At 40.1% G+C, this 21929-nt stretch overlaps 3 protein-coding genes and 1 pseudogene across 4 annotated transcripts; all 4 read right to left on the bottom strand.

The window, feature by feature from the left end:
- Window positions 1-1500: 1500 nt before the first annotated feature.
- On the bottom strand, window positions 1501-2947 carry LOC141837047 (4-coumarate--CoA ligase-like 7; annotated as a pseudogene).
- A 4702-nt stretch (window positions 2948-7649) lies between these two features.
- On the bottom strand, window positions 7650-10234 carry LOC141837837 (4-coumarate--CoA ligase-like 7). Its single transcript, XM_074725209.1, has 6 exons — window positions 9206-10234; window positions 8806-8992; window positions 8577-8722; window positions 8430-8497; window positions 8082-8184; window positions 7650-7946 (listed from the first exon to the last, which is right to left on the bottom strand). The coding sequence occupies exons 1-6, from the start codon at window positions 10232-10234 to the stop codon at window positions 7821-7823; spliced, it is 1659 nt and encodes a 552-aa protein (XP_074581310.1). The 3' UTR covers window positions 7650-7820.
- A 2633-nt stretch (window positions 10235-12867) lies between these two features.
- On the bottom strand, window positions 12868-13807 carry LOC141837840 (protein VERNALIZATION 3-like). Its single transcript, XM_074725212.1, has 4 exons — window positions 13578-13807; window positions 13414-13475; window positions 13293-13333; window positions 12868-13172 (listed from the first exon to the last, which is right to left on the bottom strand). The coding sequence occupies exons 1-4, from the start codon at window positions 13767-13769 to the stop codon at window positions 12946-12948; spliced, it is 522 nt and encodes a 173-aa protein (XP_074581313.1). The 5' UTR covers window positions 13770-13807; the 3' UTR covers window positions 12868-12945.
- A 1736-nt stretch (window positions 13808-15543) lies between these two features.
- LOC141837838 (F-box protein SKIP16-like) lies at window positions 15544-19841 on the bottom strand. 2 transcript variants are annotated; one of them, XM_074725210.1, is made up of 5 exons: window positions 19602-19841; window positions 17183-17893; window positions 16174-16392; window positions 15955-16061; window positions 15544-15866 (listed from the first exon to the last, which is right to left on the bottom strand). In XM_074725210.1, the coding sequence occupies exons 1-5, from the start codon at window positions 19812-19814 to the stop codon at window positions 15788-15790; spliced, it is 1329 nt and encodes a 442-aa protein (XP_074581311.1). In that variant the 5' UTR covers window positions 19815-19841; the 3' UTR covers window positions 15544-15787. The 2 variants fall into 2 exon arrangements, with proteins under 2 accessions (XP_074581311.1, XP_074581312.1); XM_074725211.1 differs by lacking the exon at window positions 15544-15866 and having other exon boundaries at window positions 16000-16087.
- Window positions 19842-21929: the final 2088 nt, after the last annotated feature.

Raw genomic sequence — 21929 nt, 5'->3', positions numbered from 1 at the left:
TTTGTGCTGTCCTACCACATGTAGTGAGGTTAAGCTTATGCTTTTAATGACTTCTATACCTTATAAGGTGGAGTATGGTAGGATACTTTTGATAGAAGTGTCACCTATGTGAGTGTGAAGACAGGCCACTTCAATGAAACACTCATGAATCCAAGATGGTGTCAATGGCCGAAACGGAACCAACCATGAGAACCTAAAGTAGGTGAGATAGGTCTCTGTGTGGGTGTTATTATCTTAGTATACACCAACAGCTGAGCAGTTCAAGACATCACGTTCACTGCGCAGCCTAGTATACTCGATAGCATTCCACTACGGAAGGTTCAAAGCCACAAGCTACCTCTCCTGATGCAGTGACTTATCGATTGGACTCTTGTAAAGTGTCAGCATGCATACATACATTGCATTAATTTCCATTCATGTGGGGGATTGTTGGATATGATTTTGCAAGGCAAAATTAAAGTGCCATCGATCGTTGAAAGTCTGATATGACTTCAAAATCGAAATCTACGTTTCGCGTAGATAAATCTAGACTATTAATTTGCTCAAAACCAATTATGGGTGAATGAGAAATTAATTGACTAAAGTGGTGTCCAAAATAATATTAAGGAAAAGATGGGATTTTAGTCCCACATTGCTAACCGGCGATAGCTAATGTTTCCTTATATGTGTTGCTGTGTTAATGAAGTTAACACAAGAAGCACAGGTACTCTCTATCCATGGGCGAGCTGGTGCTCGCACCTGTGAGCCCGCCACCCGCCACGTGCGCACGTGCACAATGGGCGCTTTGTAGGCGCACTTTGCACTTCGCACATACGCGTCGTCGTGAGGAGCTTAATTTATTGCTCCAGGTGACATTGCAGTGCCTGCGTGGCACTCGGGTGACGTGTCGGACGCGCATGTGACGTGGCATTGCCTGTGTGGCATCCGCGTGGGCAAGTAGAGGTGACTGTGTTGTTGATTGGGCAGGCAGATGGCAACCGTCGATCAAAGAGGTGTGATGGATCTCTTGTGATGCGATCTGGAGCGTTGGATCGCGAAGAGTCACGATCAGACCGCTTGGGAAGAGACTTGATCTGAAGCGTCAGAGTGAATGGATCCAGATCCGATGGCTGATGGTAATAAGCGAGATCTGAGGGTTGTGTCCCTCAGATCTGATGGATGAGATTCGAGTGGGCTGTGTGAAGGGTTACAACCCTTCAAATTGGACGATCTAGATCGATCCAGCCCAAAGAACACATCCTCTCTTCAAACCTCTTTGATTAGTATAAATAGAACCCTCCAGATGGTGGAAAACTCATCGAATTCATCGATTCAAGCCTTCCTTGTGCATTCATCCATCTAGTGCATTCGGAGTCCAAAAAGCCTACGAGCAAGTTCGTCGGTCTCGGAATTTGGAGTGCTACTATTCCGAGACGATCGTCGTTGTATCTTGGGAACGAGTTGCTGCTATCCGTTAGCACCGTAGCGGAGCAATATCGTTTACGGAGATAGTGTCGAACACTAGCCTCGACGATACATATCAGTTTGCGTACTCCCGAAGCTACCGGGGACAACAAATCTTTCTCCTGTAGTAGTATCCACAAGCATAGCTTCGACGTTTGGGACGAGACGGCCAACTGACCGCAGACGGCGACACTCCTCCTGATCTATCATCACTGATATCGTTCCAGCTTCAACGGTTCCATAATACTACAAATGGTAGATATTTTACGCAAAATATCTACGTGTTGTAGAGGTAAACAACCAAGCAGTAAAAGAGAATTTACTCCTGCTTCACAATTTACTATTGCTACTACAAGGAAAAGGGACAGTTAGTTTGATCCTTCATGTGTGCATGAAGGTGTCTTTAACAATGAGTTCCTTGCGTCTATGTTTTCTTTTGTTTAAATTGATTAATTAAATTTATTTTCTTTTGTTTAAATTGATACCTGACGGAGCTCCACACGGGGAAACCGTTTCATGAATCGCACGGCCGCCGCCTCCGGGAGTGGTGCGCCGCCGCAGGTCACGTACTCCAGGGCCACCAGGTCCAACGGCTCTGGCCACCTCGCCATCTCAACCACCACGGGCGCCGCCACCGTCACAGAGTTCACCCGGTACCTCTCCGCGGCCTGCACCATTTCCTTCACGCCGGCCCTGCCCCCGATCAGCACTGCCGTCTCACCCATCGACAATTGTTTAAAAAAAAAGGTGTACGCCACCGCCAGGAACAACGGCACTCCTAGAAGGCTCGCTTCTGGTCCGTCCCGACGACGCTCCGCCACCGGGTTCCGCATGGAGTGAAATGCCGCCACGTTCGCGATCAAGTTACGATGCGACGCCGCCGCTGCCTTCATCATCCCCGTCGTCCCAGACGAGAATTTCACGAAGGCTACATCCGACTGCGCCACTTCCTCAATCGCTTCCCCTCCATCGCCATCGAGAAACGAGCGGAAGCGTGGCGAGTCGAGAAGGATGGTGTCGAGGCCCGCGGGGAGCTTGGCGGCGGTGGCGGAGGTGGCGAAGGCGACGCGGGGGTTGGAGAGGGAAAGGAGGTGGGCGATCTCGCGCGTGGTGAAGGCAGGGTTTCCGGCGGAGACGACAGCGCCGATGGAAAGGAGAGCGAGATAGAGCGGGGGAATGTCGAGGCTCGTCGGGGCGAGGAAGAAGACGAAATGGCCCCTGGAGATGCCGGCGCGCGAGAGGAGAGCGGCGGAGAGGGATCGGATCTGCGACAGAAGCTCAGGGAAGCTGACGGTGTCTCCGGTGGCGGCGTCGACGAAGGCGGGGTTGGCGGGGAGCGGGGAAGGGAGGAGGGAGAAGGCGTAGGTCGCTGGCGGCGCTCAGCCGGCAGAAGTGGAAGGGAGGGGCGAAGGCTGTGGAAGGTTCTGGATGGGGCGTGGAAGCCGCTAGAGCGCGAGCGGAGGGAGGACGACGGCGGAAGCTGGAGAGCATTTCGCTTATCCATTTTTTTTTCTTCTCTCCTATTTTCCGATATGAAAATGCATTAATTTAATGCCCAGATCCAGATCCAGATCATGGCAGCTATTTTAAAATAATTATAACAACTATTTAAATAACTATAACATTGAATTAATTTAATTAAAATTATTTTAAAATTGTTATAGTCATTATTATTTTATCAAAATAGTTGTAAATTTTATTATATTATATAGTTATTATAATAATAATATTTTTATTAACGATAGTAAAGTTTAACCGTTATAAAGTAATAGTTACATATACATTAGAAGTGAGAATATTTTTAAGATAAATAATAAAATGAAATGTATTGTATTTTAACAAGAAGGGTATAGGATCCTACGATGATTTACATAATTTTGAACGGCTATTTTTCCTATAAAGATCTTGGACAATATTTCATAAATTTTTTTGAGATTGATGTAGCTTGGGTGAATCTAGTCATATTATCATCCTATCAGAACCTTGTATGTTTAGCTAACGCCCAACATAGCAACATAGGTCCCTAAGTCCAGATCTTCTCTATCCAAACGATTATGACAGTTTTGAAACGATGAGGGAGCTGGGCTCCAATCTCTGATAGTCCCTAACGCAAAATCAACTCCCGCAAGGTTGCTCACTTGAAGCGACGTCGAGCTAACAATCAGACAACACCAGTAGTACGGTTGGACTGTTGCTCCCCTAGCACAATGGTCCACTCGTGTGTTTGGCCAGTGGGCAACGTCTTGATCATGAGGCTAGCATAGCGGTCTATGTGGACATTTCACCTGCGCGGCTATATATGGTACTACAAAAGTAATTGAAAGTATGATTTTCTTCTCACTCTCGAAGGTTAATCTTCTCTGTCTTCTTCTTTTAAGCTCTTAATGCTCTTCACGTACACGAATATTTCTTCTTCCAGCCAAGCATTGGCTTGATTATTGGAGAGGTCACATAGGTAATGTCGGTCGCCCGTAGACATGCTTTAATCCATAGGACTCCCGTAGTGGACTTGCCGGACGAACAACCATCACCGCCGCCTCTAAGGAGGAAGGAGAGGAGGAACTCGAGCGGGTAAAAAAGGACTCCATTTGAGATATTTGACGGAGTTAACGTTATAAAGACATAGTCTGAATTAAAATTACAATTAAAATTAAACTTATGGGTCAGAAGGCTTAAGCTGATAACTCAAGTTATCAGCTAGGATGGTTAGACTATCTTGGATGATTGATTTGCCTAGAAGGCTAAGCTCTTGGTATGGCCGAGTTGGCCGAATTTTGATTTGGTTGAGTTGCTGAGTACCAGCTACTGAGTATAGACTTGGCCAAGTGTTGAGTTAGTCAAGCTACTGAGTTGATTGAACTGTCAATGTCGAATCTATCAAACTGATTGAGTGCCGAGTCAACCGAGCCGACCTAGTACCGAATCAATCGAGCTACCGAGTGCCAAGTTATTCACGTCCAAGCAAGTCGAGTTGCCAAGTGGCAAGTTGGGCGTGTCCAAGTGCCAAGTTTGCTGAGCTGACTGAGTGTCTTATCTGTGTTTCACATAGTTTCATTAAAATAGGTTCATCCCTTTTGGTTTTGCTTTGAGGTCATATTGGACGTTTGTTTCTCAAGATACAATGGGAAGACCATGTAAACAACCAAGTATTGGTTGTTCATGGAGAATCAAGTTGGTACCTGAGTGCTATCACAAAAGACTGTTGGGTGAAATGCACGGCAGAGAAGAAAAATTTTGGAGAAGCAAAAGTGGAGGGATTCTGTGTCTATTTCTTCTCTTTCTGCTCAATGTCACGACCACCTTATATAGAAGCACCAACCCTTGATAACATTAATGGTTGAATAAAAACTATTTACTATCTATACCTGCATGGATCGAAATGTTAGTCGTCGACCATCAATGGTTAATTATTTCACCCGGGCAATCATGAATACACCATTAACATTCGACTGCTTTAGATCTCACACATAGATGCATCTATTACGCACTTAAGCAGGTAGCGAAATAAATTTGAGTGGCAAAATGTAAGTTGATTGCTTGGGCAAATTTTGCCCCGCCGACATGCAACGCGAGTAGGTAGAATCACTTTGGTTCAGTGCAATTTAACCCCTGGATTTGCACCCCTCCTACAGGCCGATGCGTGAGAAAAAGTCTGTCCCTATACCTATTCACAACTTTAATAATTGTGATACATTATAAATCAACTACAAAGTCACCTATTCCTAATGTGGAAAACTCCTATGCACATGGGAGATCTTTCTATCCACCTCTCTTATTTCCATTCATATTTTTAACAATCCCTCACATAAATAGAAAAAGAGTATATGATATTATTCAATAGTTGAGTTCAATATAAGACAAATAGATTTTACCCTTTAAATCTACTATTACATGAGGATCTACTTATTGACTGATCAATAGATGCGATAGTTTGAATTGATCTGTTGTTTGTTTAAACATTTACATATATTACTCAGGACTCTTTCAGATATAATTTAGTTCTCATGAATATTTGTTCTTGGCCATGAATACTTTTACTTCTGTGAGAAGTTCTAAAAATTATGTCATTTAATTATCTTTAAAGTGATTTTACTTCTTTTTCACATAGATGATTTCTAAAGAGTAATCCACATTACTCTACTAGATTACTAAAAGTTATGCTTAACCTTCATCTTTTACGAGTATCACTGGTCCATTGGGTACTTCTCTCATAATAATCTACCTAGTCGATGCAGTTAATTTATTCCATTAAACTCAGTTCTTAGAAGCTCTAGTCGGCATAGGAGTGAGCAAAAGTGCAGTTAAATAAAATAAATCAATCGAGCCGATCAAATTTAAAAATTTAATTCGGTTATTTTGAAATTTCAATTTCTTCTAATAAATCAAAATAAAAAATAATCAATAAATTTCTAAATAAGTGAACCTATACATCTTTAACTAATTGATAAATCTTTTATAATATTTTAAAATTTTGATTAATTTAATTTTTATCGAATTAATCGATATTTTTTTATTTAATTTGTTCAATTATTATTTAAAAATTTAATCAATTTAGTTTATTAAAAAAATTATTTTTTTTAATTTTAATTAATTTGATTTGATTTGATTTTAATTGAATATTCAATTTTAATACAATTGCAAGGTGGATATAGTCCACTCGGTCCAGGTTAAATAGAGTTAGTAGCGGTCCGGTCCGGTCCGATTGACATCTTTGCAGACTCCAATGACAAATCATCTTGTAGCGGAGAAGAAGACAAAGCAATCTGACGGAGGCAAAGTAGGTGAAAGAAGCCAAGTGAAGTGATGTTTTTGTCTTTTTCTCTGACTCCTTTTTTAAAAATTAAAAGAATATTTCACTATATATTTTGCATTAAAAACATTTTTTATTTTAAAATTATTGTAATAATTACTATAAAATAATATGAAAAATTAATTAATTTATTTTAATCAAATTTATTATATAAATATATTTTTTATTAATTTAATTAATTAAACTAATTATAGTAGCTATTTAGATAATTATTATTTTAAATTATTAAAATTATTATTATTATTATATTAATTATTATAATATTTCACTGTCATAGATTAACAATTGTATATTATAGTAATTAATCATAATTGTATATTAGAGTAGTTAGTCATAAAGCATAATATTTTAAGATAAATAATAAAATCGAATATTTTATTTATTTATTTATTTTATAAAAAAAAAGCATCTTACCTGATCATTTTTTGCCATAAAAGGAATAGTGGATAAGACATGGAAACTAGTGCTCGAACCACTATTTTGACAAGACATGGCAATCAGGTGATGTCAGTCTTTTGTAATTTAATATTGTTCTACGCTACACGTTACGTGCAAGATGACAATAATGGACCGACCACTCATGCCGATGGAATCGAATTCGAATTTAGTCCTAGTGGTGCGACCAATTGACTTAATCAGTGGTTTTGATTAATCAGTGGTTTAAAAGCCAAGAGTGAACTATGCGAATAACTTTAACTTTTATCACAAATTCATAATAACAATAATAACAACAAACAAACAAACAAACAAACAAAATATCTTCTAATAAGCAACTTTCTTTTTCCTACTAAAGAAATTTTGATCACCAAATTTATGCACTTCCACGGATAGATTCGTTGAGCCAAGTGGGCGTTCTTCTTTCTATTGAATTTACACAATTTTCTTTAAGTCAAATGGACCACACAGGCTCAACCTTTGGTTTACACCATCTTCGTACCATTTGCATGTGTTGTTATGAGTCGATGGCATGCATCGAATGCTCTTGTAAATTTTGATTTTCTAAAATCATTGTTATCGTATAGCTCTATTATCTATTTCCATTTGCTTATAGAACGACAGTAGAATGATTAATTTATCTCACAATTAGAATATGAGAATTAACTTATGCTTCACATTCTGAGGCAGTTTATGCAAGAATCAAGAAAGTCTCATTTAGATGTTTGTTCATCATCTTTTCCGATATCTTAAAAGTGGACCTGACTAAGAATTGCCGATTGGGTTCGATGCTCAATCACCGGACGATCTATGATCGGTTATTGTATTTTCCTTAAGGGATCATTTATTTCATGGAGAACTAAGAAACAAACTACAATTTTCAAGATCTTCCACAAAATCACACCAAATATATAGAGTATAGAGCCATGACTTCACTCTTAAAGAAATGCATGTTGTTCGTGGGAGTAGATCAGGCATGCATAGCACTAGCAACTCCACTAGAGTACGTTACTCTATCATGAAACCTTTCTTGAGAAGTAGCTTGACAGTTAATTCTCCACCTTGTTTGTCCAGAAGAGATTGTTTTCATACTTGGAACACGTTAATATTACAAATAGGATTTTATGCACAATCACAGTTTAGACATAGAACCGAAAACTGAATGGTTGCGCAGTTCTGCCCTCAATATCTTTCCAGATGGTGTTTTGGGTATAGAGTTGGCGAACACAACTTTGCGAATCTTCTTATACGGTGCTACCTATTACACAACAATACGAAGATAAAGGATTCAGTCCTAATCTTATTTTCTGCTCTTAATTCTACAAGATCAAGACCTGTTGAATAAGAAAGGACTTAATTGAATGAATAAACAAAAGCAAAGTTAAAGATAAACCTGCTTGGCTATGAAATCCATGATTGCTTCTTCACTGAGGTTGATTCCTGGCTGTAGTACTACGAAAGCCATGGGTATTTGACCTGCCTCCTCATCAGGATAACTGTTCTTTGGCAAACAACCACATTAAGGTCTCTTGGGAATTAACAAAAAAGATTGCATGATACATTATAAGAACCTCTGTTTTCTAAGTTCGAACAAATGATTCCTTTTGAATGCATAAAGTTGAAGTAGGATCGGTGTTTTCAAGCCCTGCCTACGGGTGCATTGGTGGTTCAGCCAATTTCAAGTATTGTTCGTAGAGCAGAGCGGAAGTTACAAAAGCTAAATTAACTGGTTAGAACTTACGCAACCACAGCAGCATCAGCTACGCCGGGAAGAAGTTGAAGCAAATGCTCTAACTCAGCAGGTGGAACCTGTATTCATCCCCATTGAACAAAACAAAATGCTATTCTATAGATTTGTTTACTTCCACGTATAGAGTTTTGTCGTCACCTGGTAGGCTTTATACTTTATCAACTCCTTCAATCGATCCACAATGAAAAGAAACCCATCTTCATCAAAGTAGCAGAGATCCCCTGTCTTAAGCCAGCCACTGGAATCAAAGGTCGCATCATTTGCTTCTTCATTTCCCACATAACCTATAAACAAACAAACAAAAGCGAGTGTTTAGAGTTAAGATTGCTCGCCTTTCATTTGACTATGGATTGGGTGGGTAACAAACCTAGCATGATAAAAGGGCTTCTTAGCCATAGCTCTCCAGTCTGCCCAACAGACAATCTTTCTCCGGTGGTAGTATCCACAATCATAGCTTCAACGTTTTGGGCGAGACGGCCAACCGACCGCAGACGGCGACACTCCTCCTGATCTATCATCATTGATATTGCTCCAGCTTCAGTGGATCCACAGCCCTACAAATGGTAGATCTTTTAGGCAAAATATCTACATTTTGTAAAAGTAAACAACCAAGCAGTGAAAGAGAATTTACTCCTGCTTCACAATTTACTATTGCTGCTTCAAGGAGGAGGGTCGGTTAGTTCGATCCTTGAGTGTAAATGAAGGTGTCTTTAACAATGAGTTCTCTAATGGCATGCGTCTATGTTTTCTTTTGTTTAGATTGATACCTGACGGAGCTCCACACGGGGAAACCGTTTCATGAATCGCACGGCCGCCGCCTCCGGGAGTGGTGCGCCTCCGCAGTTCACGTACTCCAGGGCCACCAACTCCAACGGCTCTGGCCACCTCGCCATCTCAACCACCACGGGCGGCGCCACCGTCAGGGAGGTCACCCGGTACCTCTCCGCCGCCTGCACTATTTCCTTCACGCCGACCCTGCCCCCGATCAGCACCGTCGTCTCACCCAGCGCCAATCCTTTTAACAAAAAGGCGAACCCCATCGAATGGAACAACGGCGCTGCCAGAAGCGTCGCTTCTGGTCTGCCCGGACTACGCTCCGCGACCGGGTCCCGCACGGAGTGAAATGCCGCCGCGATCGCGATCATGTTCCGATGCGACAGCGCCGCCGCCTTCATCATCCCCGTCGTCCCCGACGAGAATTGCACGACGGCCACATCCGACTGCTCCACTTCCTCGACCGCTTCCCCTCCATCGCCGTCGAGAAACGAGCGGAAGCGTGAAGAATCGAGGATGATGGTGTCGAGGCCCGCGGGGAGCTTGGAGGCGGTGGCAGAGGTGGCGAAGGCGACGCGGGGTTTGGAGAGGGAAAGGAGGTGGGCGATCTCGCGCGGGCTGGAGGCAGGGTTGGCGCCGGAGACGACGGCGCCGATGGAGAGGAGAGCGAGGTAGAGCGGGGGAATGTCGAGGCTCGTCGGGGCAAGGAAGAAGACGCAGTGGCCCCTGGAGATGCCGGCGCGCGAGCGTAGTGCGGCGGCGAGGGATCGGATCTGTGAGAGCAGCTCAGGGAAGCGGACGGTGTCTCCAGTGGAGGCGTCGACGAGGGCGGGGTTGGCGGGGAGCGGAGAAGGGAGGAGGGAGAAGGCGTAGGCCGCGACGTTGAGGCGGCGCTCAGCTGGCGGAAGTGGAAGGGAGGGGCGAAGGCTGTGGAAGGTTCTGGAAGGGGCGTGGAAGCCGCTAGAGCGCAGGCGGAGGGAGGACGGAGGTGAAAGTGGGGGAGCAGCATTTCGCTTCTCCATTTTTTTTTCTTCTCTCATTTTTTCCGATATTGAAAATGCGTCATTTTTAAGCCCAGATCCAGAGCGGGTATGGCCCACCCGGTCCAGATTAAATAGAGTCTATAGAGTTAGCGACGGTCCGGTCTGATTGACATCTCTGCAGGGTCCAGTGACAAATCAGGCTGTAGCGAAGACGACAAAGCAATTTGATGGCGGAAAAGTAGGTCAAAGAAGCCAACCGAAGTGATATTTTTGTTTTTTTCTTCCAGAATATTAATAAAGAAATGGTAAAAATTAAAAAGGTAAATTAAATGTAAATTGTCAAAAAAAAACCCCTTCTTTTTTTTTAAAAAAAATAAAAGAATATTTCACTATATATTTTGTATTAAAAATATTTTTATTTTAAGATTGTTGTAAAATTTACTATAAAATAATATGAAATTTTAATTATTTTATTAATCAAATTTATTATATAAAAATATTTTTTATGCCTTGAAGTAATTAAAATAATTATAATAGCTATTTAGATAATTATTATACCACAATTATAATATTGAATTAATTTGATCAAAATTATATTAAAGTAATTTAATCATAATTATTACAATCAGGTTATAAAAGAATAATATTTTTAAGATGAATAATATAATCGAATATTTTATTTATTTATTAAAAAAAGCATCCTACGTCAAAGTGGTCATTTTTGGCCATAAACAAATCCTCGACAAGACATGGAAGCTAGTGCTCAAACCACTTGTAACATCACATGGCTCTCCAATATGCTGACGTATGCATGTCCATATCAAGTGCAGATGCGATATGACTCTTGGTTAGTACACTTTACGTGAAGATGACTTTAATGGACCGACCGCTCGTGCCGATGGAATCGAATTGATCGAATTCGAATTTAGTCCAAGTGGTGCGACCAATTGACTTAATAGGTTAAGATTAATTAGTGGTTTAAAAGCCAAGTGATCGGTCATTTGAAGTTGGCAAAAGAGAATAAGAAGCTTAGGGGTTGTAAATGTATTGGACGTAATTATATTAATATAGTTGGTGGTCGGTTCGATATAAACTTTATTTATATTTATTCAATAATAAAATAAATAAATAAACTTGGTTGGCTAACTTATTCGATAATAAAATAAATAAATAAACTTGTTTGGTTAACCTATTCGATGATAAAATAAATAAATAGATTTGGTTGGTTAACCTTCACGAATAGGGAAATTTTAATTATAAATTAACTTTTTATTTAAATGTATAAATTTATACATTTTTATAATCTAAAATTATTCATAATATATTAAAAATAAAAAATATATATATAATAAGTATATTTTATTTGATACGGATTTGGAAAGGACTGGTTTTTATTCGAAGATAATGCACGATCTAAAAAGAGATCGAGAGGAATCTAGATGATATATAATGAGTATATATGGTTCGCATTGATGCCATTTTAGTTGACTTTTCGATAAGTCCTATTTGACTAATTAACCATCATTGTTGTTAGAAGCACAAAATTAAAGGTCCCGTTAGTAACGAGAGAAGTTAGCTTTGAACATTCGAAGAGAGGTCAAATGGTAAGAAAAAAAGTCATATGAGCGGTCGAGATAATGCATGCATGATCTAAAGATCTAGATCTAAAAGAAGATAAAGAGGAATCTAGAATGATATATAAGCATCAATTGCCACTTTCTTCGAGTCAAATGGACCACAAGCTTTTCCTCGAGAGCTAGGGCAAACCGCAAAAGACTCAAAGAAGAAACTATCGATCAAATCCTAGAAGAAATTTGAAATTTATCGGACTTAATTGCACACCATTAGTGGACCCAATTAAGCCTTAAAGAACATTACTATATATGTGCTTGGTTGAAAAGCCATCATCTCAACATATATAGACAACTAAAATAATCAACATTAGTTTGATTGTCGCAAGCTCTCAAAGTTTCTTGTGTTTTAGATACAACAAATTGAGTCGAAGATTTCTCATATCAGTCCTATTCCGGCGCCGTAGATGGTCAAGCGACCAGTCAAGGATATGCCACCTCAACTGCTGGAGTCCCGCCGATGAGAAAAACCTGAGGAAGAAGGAAACTAAACGAGCGGATTAGCAGGGCGCCGGAGATTTCCGGTGGGACCACTCCGATGCTCAAGTCAGTCCAGAGGAGTCGCAAGAAGGAAGGAAAAATAGTGCTTAAAGAATAGGGAATTTTCCTGAGAGCGCCTTTTTCATACCTATGATGAGTTTATATACTTACTGAGAGAGATATTTGTGTGGAGGTGTGAGGTAATTGTGGGGACAGATTCTGTACATCCCTGACAAGTGAGCAGACAGGATAGCATATAGGGAACAAGATACGCAGACCTAACAACCGTCCTATAACTCGGACATACGGATTATTCTTGTCACCATTAGTGGACCAAATTAAGCCTTAAAGAACATTACTATATATGTGCTTGGTTGAAAAGCCATCATCTCAACAAATTGAGTCGAAGATTTCTCATATCAGTCCGATATATAGCAAAAGAAAGTTCGATCATTCAGTTAACCTTTGGCTTAATTAATTACACAATCTTCATATATAATATAAGTACACTTAAGCAATCAATGCCTTTTGCTTGTGTTATTGTTAAGTCGATGATGGCATTATATTCGAATTAGTGCTCTCGTACATATAGTTTGCGCATATTTTCGATCGCAATATTATAACTATATATAGGTATAGTTATAAGTATCTTCTTCCACCGCAGCCATTCTCCCTTTGGCAATTGAAGTAGATTGCGGCGACAGGGTCGTCGAGGTTGTAAAGCGCGGCGAAGTCCCTGGTGTTGAAGTTTTGCCTCCAGCCGGGTGCGTAAATGGTCTGACGAACCGATTGCCGGAACAACACGAACACCAAACGGTGAATTCCAGCAGTCGGACGCGGGCTCTCATACGAAACGATTTCATTTCCTGAAAATTAAAAACAAATTAACTTGACATTCCAAATTAAAACAACATTAATTTGCTAGTTAATGAACTCGATCAATCGATCGTTTAAAGTTGGAATTAAAATCAATTGCTGAATCTCACCACAGCTAGCATTAGCCGTTTCCGGTATGTCGGTCACCAACCTGATAAAATTAAACCAAGTTAGTTAATTTGATCGATCACATTCCAAAGGCACACAATTCGATAGATCTATCGATCTTACCAATGCAGGTGCTCCCTCTTAGTCGGGTTGCTCGGGCTAGGTGCATCGGGATCAACCATCACCTAGTAGTCAACACGACTAGCCGCGCCACGTTAGCAAGCAAGCAAACAAACAAACAAACAAAGTTTCACTCGAGTGGAACCCAACTATATATCAACACTTACAAGTGTGTAAAGAGTCCTTGTACCGCGGCCCTGGATCTCGACCCTCGGCTCATTTACGACGGCTGATGGTTTGAGCTCGGACCCATTGGTGACTTCCTTATTGTTGTAGAGCACCCTGAGGGTGGCCGACTTGACGAACGGGTCCAAAATGTCCCCAATTACATTGCCCACCACAAGAGGATCCCTAGACATATCGTTCGTTGCCTTGAGATCTCCTCCACTGGTGATTATTGACGGGTTCGGTGAAGGTATTTATAGAGCCTGTAAATGATTGGAGCACTGATTGAAGATTGATGTTGATCAAGAGTCTCCTCCAGACTCCAAAGGACTCGGAATCTACTTTTAATTTGAGCGTAGAGCATTGATGGAGTCCTTGTCGATTAATTCAAACGATCCACAAGAGGTAGCTAGGTAGCTAGCTAGCTAGCCGCCAGAAGATCGATCAATATAATGGTGAATAAATCCGCCGACTTATTCTCAAGAATGATACGTTCGATCGAAAAAGTCGGATTGCCTTTTGACCTCCACACCATGCTTCATCATCCAATTCAAATATCCCTTTCTGGAATTAGCGAAGTGGCGATCAGAGTGCATGCAATGCAATTGAATGCAATGCACTGCACTGCAATGGCGTTAAAGTGATTCTGTGGGGCTCTAGATTTTTGTCATTCCCTCCTTCCTTCCTTCCTTCCTTCCTACCTTCCTTGGTCTTTGTCATGGTGTGGTATGTCGATAGATTTAACGTAGATTCATCTAAAACGGCGGCGATTGAACGATGTGAAAGGTCAAACGTAAAAAGTGTATTGTATTGTATTCGACCAAGATAATGCATGGTCTAAGGGAAGATCTAAAAGGAAGATAGAGGAGAATCTAGACGATATGTAATCACTATATATGGTAAATGAGTATATATGTAAGTTTCGTCGCTTGAATCGGAGATCAAACGGTAAGATAAAAGGGAAGAGATGATGCATGACCAGAAAGGGGAAAATTTAAAAAAAAAAAGATGACGGCCTAAAAGGAGAGAGATTATAGATAAAGAGGAATTATATATGGAGCGACTAGTCGATTCGTTTTGAAACTGGGTCAACCAGAATTTAGATGGTGCTTGGTAGCTAGATATGGTCATGCCTGTTGAGTGAGTGGCTGATGATTGGTGGCGACTGGCAATGATGAGAAGAATGTGGCACTTTTGTTGATCATTTTTCTTCCACTCGTTTATCCACTTCCAAATTAGAAAGGTCAGTGAGGAGGCCTAGTGGTGAAAAAAGGAAAAGAAAGAAAGAAGGAAGGGGGATTGTCTCTGGCTAGGCCACTCACTAAATGGGCAGGACTTTTTAGTTAAGAACATGCAGACGCACCAGCAGCAGCCAGTGCCCCTTCCTTTGTTCAGGTGGGTGGCCAATGGCTAAGGCCAAATGGAGGATTGCCACAGGCCGCAGACCACAGACCACTGACCCCGGGCCATAGGGTACAGGCAATGTAGATGAAAAAGAAAAAGAGAACGAGAATGGACATGTTGTACGTACTACATGCCAAATTTGGTGAGAGACAAAACTGGAGAGATGATTGCTTGGCCTCCTGCAGTATCATCCACTCAGGCGAGGCCAATGAGCATCGCCTTCAATGAAGAAAGGACAAATATCGATCAAAAAGGTCGTTTCAGCTTTAACGAACCGTCGAATACGTAAACATTAACGTATATTAATTACTTAATATAATATACCGGGTAGCACCTATTTGTTAGTTGCAAAATTGCTCGTGGATGAAGCTTGAGAGAGGACGCTGAGAGAGGTTCTCCAGTTCGGTTCAAGTTAAAAAAAAAAAAAAGTTAATGATTTAGTTCATTGATCTTCATATTCAAATCTCACTGCAGCAACAGATTCAAAGCTTATCTTGTGTAGTCAGTCGTCGAGGATCAATCACTACACGAGCTAAACAATTCAAATCTCATTGTGGCAACAGATTCGAATCTTTCAAACGCACAATAAAAGTGAGAGGTACATAATATTTACATAACAAGCAAGAATAGTGATAAATGTAGAAATCTACACCACTCTAAGCTTCGTCTCCACCGCGCATAGGCGCACGCGATATTTTTAATAGAAGATGCAAACCATATAGGAAAGTAGCATCAAAAACTTGAGTATCATGACCACACAATTATGGAACACCTGATAAGATAAAATGAGAAGCTTTGCAGTGGACAGCTAGAAAATGTACTCCGGTTTTTCCAGGATGAAAGGTGCAACTTTCACATCAAATTGTCTTCCCTCAGGTCTGCTTAGCCTAAAGCCCCCAAGAAAACAAGATCAGGCTTTGAGAAACATGAAAACAATGAGTTAACTGTTAGAAGATGTTGATTAGCTGGGGATACCTGCCAGGAACAAATGTAAATGAGCCCTCCACAGATCCAGGAACACCGGGTACGGGAGTGCAACTCTGATATACAAATTCTTCCTCACCAGGCAAGAGGAGCGGATACTGCAGAAACAGCAAGGAGACATTCACTGATGAGGTTACCTAAATTCAGTGTATGATAAATTCCTCACGACACACTAAATTTAATCAGTATCTGAAGAAACAGAAACGATACCTGTCCTATTACAGCTTCTCCATGCACATTGGCCACGATTGTATCTTTGGAACGGATAATCCAGTGACGTGAATGAAGCTGGCATGAGGAGTAGTACACGCCATCCAACATACATCCTTCAGGCAGGAGTGACATGCGAATTGAGTAAGAAAAGTAGTAACTTTCTGCTCCTCCATTGGCTTCAGAAGCTTCCGGCACAAAAACAGCAGAAGCACGAACCTGAAATATCAGTTGCTGCATTATAGCAAAGCCAATAATTGCTTGATGCTGAAACTCAGAATATATCAAAGAAATCCTACAAGTCCTAGTTGATTAGCGTTGGCTATATGAATCTATTGTTTGCTGACTATGTCTGTGTAATATTAGTTTTGATTCCGACAATATTTGGAAATTTCATGACTTCCCAGTTGGAATCACAATGTACAACATGGTCATACTATCATCATAAAAAAGTCCACATGATCGAGTGATTAGATATTGATCAATGTAATTCATTCCAAGAGATGGCAATATCAGATAGCTTAAGTGAAAATGGAATTGGACACTAAAGTTTTTAAGGAACTAAAAAAGATTACAGAAGTGAAAATGGAATTGGACACTAAAGTTTTTAAGGAACTAAAAAAGATTACAGAAAGCATGGTCCATGCCCAAGTTATTATTTGCTTAGTAAGGTTTTATCAAATTTCGTGATAGAACTATTAAAACTATATGACTAGAATGAAAGTTTGTATAAGTTAGGAAACTTTAAGTTAAGAACCATATCATTTCTATGTGCTCTGATCAAGGATGAAAGGTCAGACTGGCTGAACAGCAAGCATTTATTTGTCCTCCCTAATCTCTCAACCTTATATGCACTATGAAAATATGAACTTCACATGGTACAAATGTAACAATTTCAAGGCACCAGAAAGAGAAAACAAATAAATCAATTAAGAATAACTTAAATGAAAGGTATGAACAGTCATAGTTAGAAAAAATAATTATCATTGACAACTATTAATTTCATTACCTGAACACCATTAGTTACTGCAACAGAACAATAAGGTGAAGTCTCTGGAAAAAGGCATATACTCCTTAGGTCGCGGGTTTTGATCATGCTACTTCGCAATCGCCTATTGTGCTCTTCTAACCACAACAGAAGTGCATCTTGTGGCATATCAAAGTTAGCATCAGCTTTTAGCCTTACCAATTCTTGAGGTACACATGGCATCATTTCTCCATTTTCTAGCAGATTGTTTGTGCCAACATAAAGTTGACCACTAGAACAATTTAGGAAAAAGAACTTTGTCATGTAGAAGGATGCTGCCACAACAATGTATTTGGGCATAGTCAACACATTAACCTTTTTGCTTAGTTTTTTAGTTTGTGACACAACCATTCTAAATGGCAACAAATGCACATTTACCAAATGATCATAGAATTCATATCCACCTATAATCCCCAAATCAGCAAGAAATTTATTTTTAGCAGCATTTGAAGTGAATGTCTCCTGACCATCACACAGCCTATACAGCACCTTGGTTGGAGCAGGTAACTTAACCCCAAGTATTTTCTCAGCCTGCTGTATTTCAGCTTCAGAAACACCCTTCCTCAAAGTCTCACTAATTTCAGGAAAATTATCAGACAGCCAACTTCTTATCGAAGTCCAACATTCCTTTGCTCTTTTAACTAACGACAAAGGGTACATGGAAAAGGATCCAAACCAACTTTTGTATGCCTCCTGCAAAACATAATACAATCCAGAAAACTTTCATGTTCAGTTGACCTGAAGGTTAGAAAAATATCCATTATTACAAACTATAAATAGAAAAGAAAATGCAGAAGGATATTAAATTGGCTGGATTTTGTTATACAAGCAGACTTAGTTTTGATACTTCATATGTTACGTCTAGCCGATCTACAGCTAAGACAACAAAACCATCCTTAAAATCAATAAAAAAAAAGTAGCTTAAAACCAAACAACAATCAACCGTTCAATTGGTAAAATTGCATGAAGTAAAATTCACCACGTTCAACTTCTATAAATGTACCAATAGTAAAGATTAAAGAAGAATTCTATTTCAGTGAAGTGATTCTCTGCAAATAACATTTTCCTCCTCTAGTCTGTTTTTTCTTTGCTGCCATTCTGCCAATAGGGTGAAGGTAACCTCTTGATTTGATTCTGCACAAAGGATCAATGCCAAAGTTCTAATTGCAAAAGAAAGGGATCACTCTAGCAACTGCAGCTTTATTTTTTGTAACAGCAACCTTGAAATTGTAATACACCTACTTCAGCTTTGTCGGGTGGCATTGAGAGAATGGGTGTGCATCAGTAATCTCTTAGATACTCCTACATCTGCTTGCTTCAGTTCCTTTTTTCATGGAGAACACACAACATGGCTCCTAGAGACCTCTAGATACCTATTCAATACCATTTGCTAAGGTTGGCCTGGGGTCTATTTTTGCTAGAGCAGAACAAGATAGTCTTCAGAGGAAAGTAGGCCACCCATATCTGCTCTGGAATTGGTATCCTTGTGTTTATTCATAGCTTAACCAAGCACCCAATGGGGAAAGACCCGGAATGCCAACCTACTGAGGAAGTTAAAGAGGATATAAAATCTTTAACTTAAGGGGCTCATCAAATTTTCTTTTCCCTTTATTGGCTAGATTTGACCAATCAATATTTTACTGTAGCTCCTCTCAAACAACTAACTTCAGAGTCCTTCTAGGTTATGCTTATGTAATCATGTAAAAATCTTATATTAATATTGGTGTGCTAGCACACCGGATCCAACTTTAAAAAAAAGGAAAAAAGAGAAGAAAAAAATGACCATCTTAAAGAATTGTGAATGTTAGTATAAAAATCCCATAAACCTTTCTCCAAATTTAGCAGATTATATTCTCTTGTTAAATTCATTTGCCTGTTCACAACAATGGTTTTTATTATTCTCTATCAATTTGCTCCTGAAATTCTTTTGCCACCTCCTAAAGTAAGAGGCCATCGCCCATCAGGAGTTTAGACTCACAAAATCTATATGAAAAAGGAATTTCAGATTAACTGTTTTGGTGTGTTGTTGTTGTCCATTCAGATGTCCAAAGGATGCCTGAACAAAGAACTTCAAAGGTATAAACATCTCCAGAAGATGACTTACCAAGTGGTCTAATCCTTCATTTCACTTTAAAAACTTAGACCCGAACGTAAATCTAGCATCCAAAATACATACGACGCCAATCAATCATCTTTACCCACACGAATGACGCCCTAAAGTTGGGAAATTTCAAACCTAAATACACTCCCACGCGCTAAAGAAGGGATTTGCCACGCTCCCTGCCTCAATCGTGCCTCAGGCATCCGCCACTTTAATCTCAGTCCCTCGCGTTACCGAATCGGAAGCCTTGATATTGTTTATAAAGATCAAAAAGAAGAGAAAAGAGGAAGAAGACTCCACCTTGAAGGAGGGGCAAAGGGCTCCGTCGGGATCGAGGGGTTGATCGTAAAGGGCAAAGTCGCGGGCGCAGAAGTGACGCCAGAGGGCATCATCGGAAGCCGCGGAGCGTAGCCTAGTGCTGACACAGGCGGCGGCGGCTGCGTGCTTAGCGTCGAGCTTGAAGAGGATGCTCTCGAGCAGGAACCCGGCCAACGACTCCAACCCCGCCGCCATCCTTCACCCCTCTCTCTGACTGCCCCTTGTTCCTGGGAGCGAAATGATCAACCAATAGCAGTAAATAAACAAATAAATAAATAAATAAAAATTCTTTAAAAATAGTAGAGTTTGCGATTTCCACTACATATTATCTAATTTATCAAATCACGACACTTATTAACTTTAAAAAATACTCAAAAACTCAAAACACACCCTTAACTTTAATATTTATTAAAGAATATATGTTATCTTAAAATAGTCCTTCATCCATTATACTCTCGAATTAAATAATTAATCATTTTTTTAATTGATTAATTATTTAATCAATTTAAAAAATGAGCTCAAGCTCTTATACTACAGCCTTGAGCAATGTGATTTGAGATTGTAATGAATGGAGGGGTATTTTATAAATTAAGTGTATCTTATAGTGAATATTAAAGTAATATATTTCTTAAATTTAAATGTGTGAAATTACAAATAAACTCTTACTATTGAAAAAAGAGTGTCCATTTAATGTACTTGAATTTAAACCATTCCCTGGTTACTTTGAAGGATAAAATAGGGAAAATAAATAAATTATAATAGTAGAACTATCTAGCCGACTGTTATTATCCTGTTCCGAAAAAATAAAGTCTAAATTAATTATTAAATTATATACATTTGCGGAAATATTTGAAATTAAAATGGCGGATAATTGAAATTGTATAAATACCTCAAAGAGTGAATGAAACTTGTGCTACAATCAATCTTTGATCATCAGACATGGCGACTAGGTTGACTAAGGGGAGCAGAGTGGAGGTGCTGCGGCGAAACGCCGACGATTGCCGCATGCCGCCGTATTCATGGGGCTGCGGCGTTCTCCTCTCCTTCAATGCCAGGCAGTTCATCGTTCGCCTGGACGACCCCGACGTGCCGGTGCAGTGCGTGCCGAGGGATTGCATCCGCCCGTGCCCTCCTCCCTTAGTCGGCCGCTTCCTAGGGAAAGCCGGCGACCTGGTCGAATTGTTCGACGACTACGCGTGGTGGCCGGCCAAGGTCGTCGACGTGGATGATCGCCGTGGAGTCGTCGACGTTTCGCGGTGGAACTCGGCGATGCAGATCCGAGTTCGTCGCCCGTCCAAGCTCCGGCAGAGGAAACAATGGATTCACGCGAAGTGGTCACTGATCGATAAGTTTGAGGTATTTATAAATCACGAGATCGCGATTAAAAATCGAGTTAAGTAATTTTATGCTTCTTTAATTTGTCTAACATCTGTAACGGCAGGCGGAGGCAAAGGTTTCTTCCGGTGGTGGCTGCGGTGGAGCTCCGCCGTGCGACGACAGAGAGTCCTGCAACATGTCCGGTCAGAAGAGGAGGAGTCCGTCCGAGAGAGAGAGGAGGAGGAGGAGAGCCGTCCTCGCCGGCGCCAAGTTGTTTTCTGGACGCCTTCGGCGGATTATTCCAGTGATTCGACATCGTCGTCCTCTTCGGTTAACAGTCCTGATTATTAATTAGTTGAGGCAGTATTACACTTTCGTAGGTTAATTGATCAATCATATCGTTGGTTGGTTGTGAACAATGTGTAAATTGTAGTACATTTATGAACTGTGTTCTTCAGTTGGACTTTTCAGTTGTTTTTGTTGTTGTTTGCCTTCTCTTTCTCCCTTATTCTGACGGGAAGCCTGATGCCTCCGGTGACAAGAAGGCAGTTGGCTCCGCCAGCAACGGCAACGGTGGAGCTAGGGAGCTGAAGGAGAAGGAGAGCAAGCTGTTAAGCCTGTTCAACAAGGTCTTTGACGTCGGATAATTCTATATTTCTATTAAAATTAATTTTAAATTTATTTATTTTTAATTATCTAATGTAAAATTGTTCTATCTTTTAAATTTATATTATATAAATATATGTTTTATCATATTAAAATATATTAATATTAATGTTAATAAAAAAAATAGCGATGGTTCTGAGTTTATTCTTTTCGATCTACTTTGCTTTTTGAAAGTTTAAACACTAATAATTGAGTGAAAATTATAATGAAATAAAGATTTTTTTAAAAATAATATTTCATAATCATCAGTTTCCAACTGTGAATTATAACCGCTTTTGAAAATTAAAATTACGAGTTGAGATATTTTGAATCATCAAATTATTAATT

The sequence above is a fragment of the Curcuma longa genome, chromosome 11 (genome assembly GCF_044706935.1).
Source record: "Curcuma longa cultivar G26 ecotype Majalengka, Jawa Barat chromosome 11, ITB_CL_G26_1.1, whole genome shotgun sequence".
NCBI lineage: Eukaryota > Viridiplantae > Streptophyta > Magnoliopsida > Zingiberales > Zingiberaceae > Curcuma > Curcuma longa.
This window is presented reverse-complemented; position numbering and strand designations above follow the sequence as displayed.

What these genes read in the sequence shown, in the direction of transcription:
- LOC141837837 (XM_074725209.1), bottom strand. Translation starts at nt 10,234, where the DNA reads ATGGAGAAGCGAAATGCTGCTCCCCCACTTTCACCTCCGTCCTCCCTC. An exon ending in AAGCCCTTTTATCATGCTAG is followed by an intron (nt 8,723 to 8,805) that starts GTTTGTTACCCA and finishes GTTTGTTTATAG; the next exon opens with GTTATGTGGGAAATGAAGAA. An exon ending in TAAAGTATAAAGCCTACCAG is followed by an intron (nt 8,498 to 8,576) that starts GTGACGACAAAA and finishes GGATGAATACAG; the next exon opens with GTTCCACCTGCTGAGTTAGA.
- LOC141837840 (XM_074725212.1), bottom strand. Translation starts at nt 13,769, where the DNA reads ATGTCTAGGGATCCTCTTGTGGTGGGCAATGTAATTGGGGACATTTTG. An exon ending in CAAGGACTCTTTACACACTT is followed by an intron (nt 13,476 to 13,577) that starts GTAAGTGTTGAT and finishes GTTGACTACTAG; the next exon opens with GTGATGGTTGATCCCGATGC. An exon ending in AACGGCTAATGCTAGCTGTG is followed by an intron (nt 13,173 to 13,292) that starts GTGAGATTCAGC and finishes TTTAATTTTCAG; the next exon opens with GAAATGAAATCGTTTCGTAT.
- LOC141837838 (XM_074725210.1), bottom strand. Translation starts at nt 19,814, where the DNA reads ATGGCGGCGGGGTTGGAGTCGTTGGCCGGGTTCCTGCTCGAGAGCATC. An exon ending in CCCTTTGCCCCTCCTTCAAG is followed by an intron (nt 17,894 to 19,601) that starts GTGGAGTCTTCT and finishes TATGTTTTGCAG; the next exon opens with GAGGCATACAAAAGTTGGTT. An exon ending in GAGAAGCTGTAATAGGACAG is followed by an intron (nt 16,062 to 16,173) that starts GTATCGTTTCTG and finishes CTGTTTCTGCAG; the next exon opens with TATCCGCTCCTCTTGCCTGG.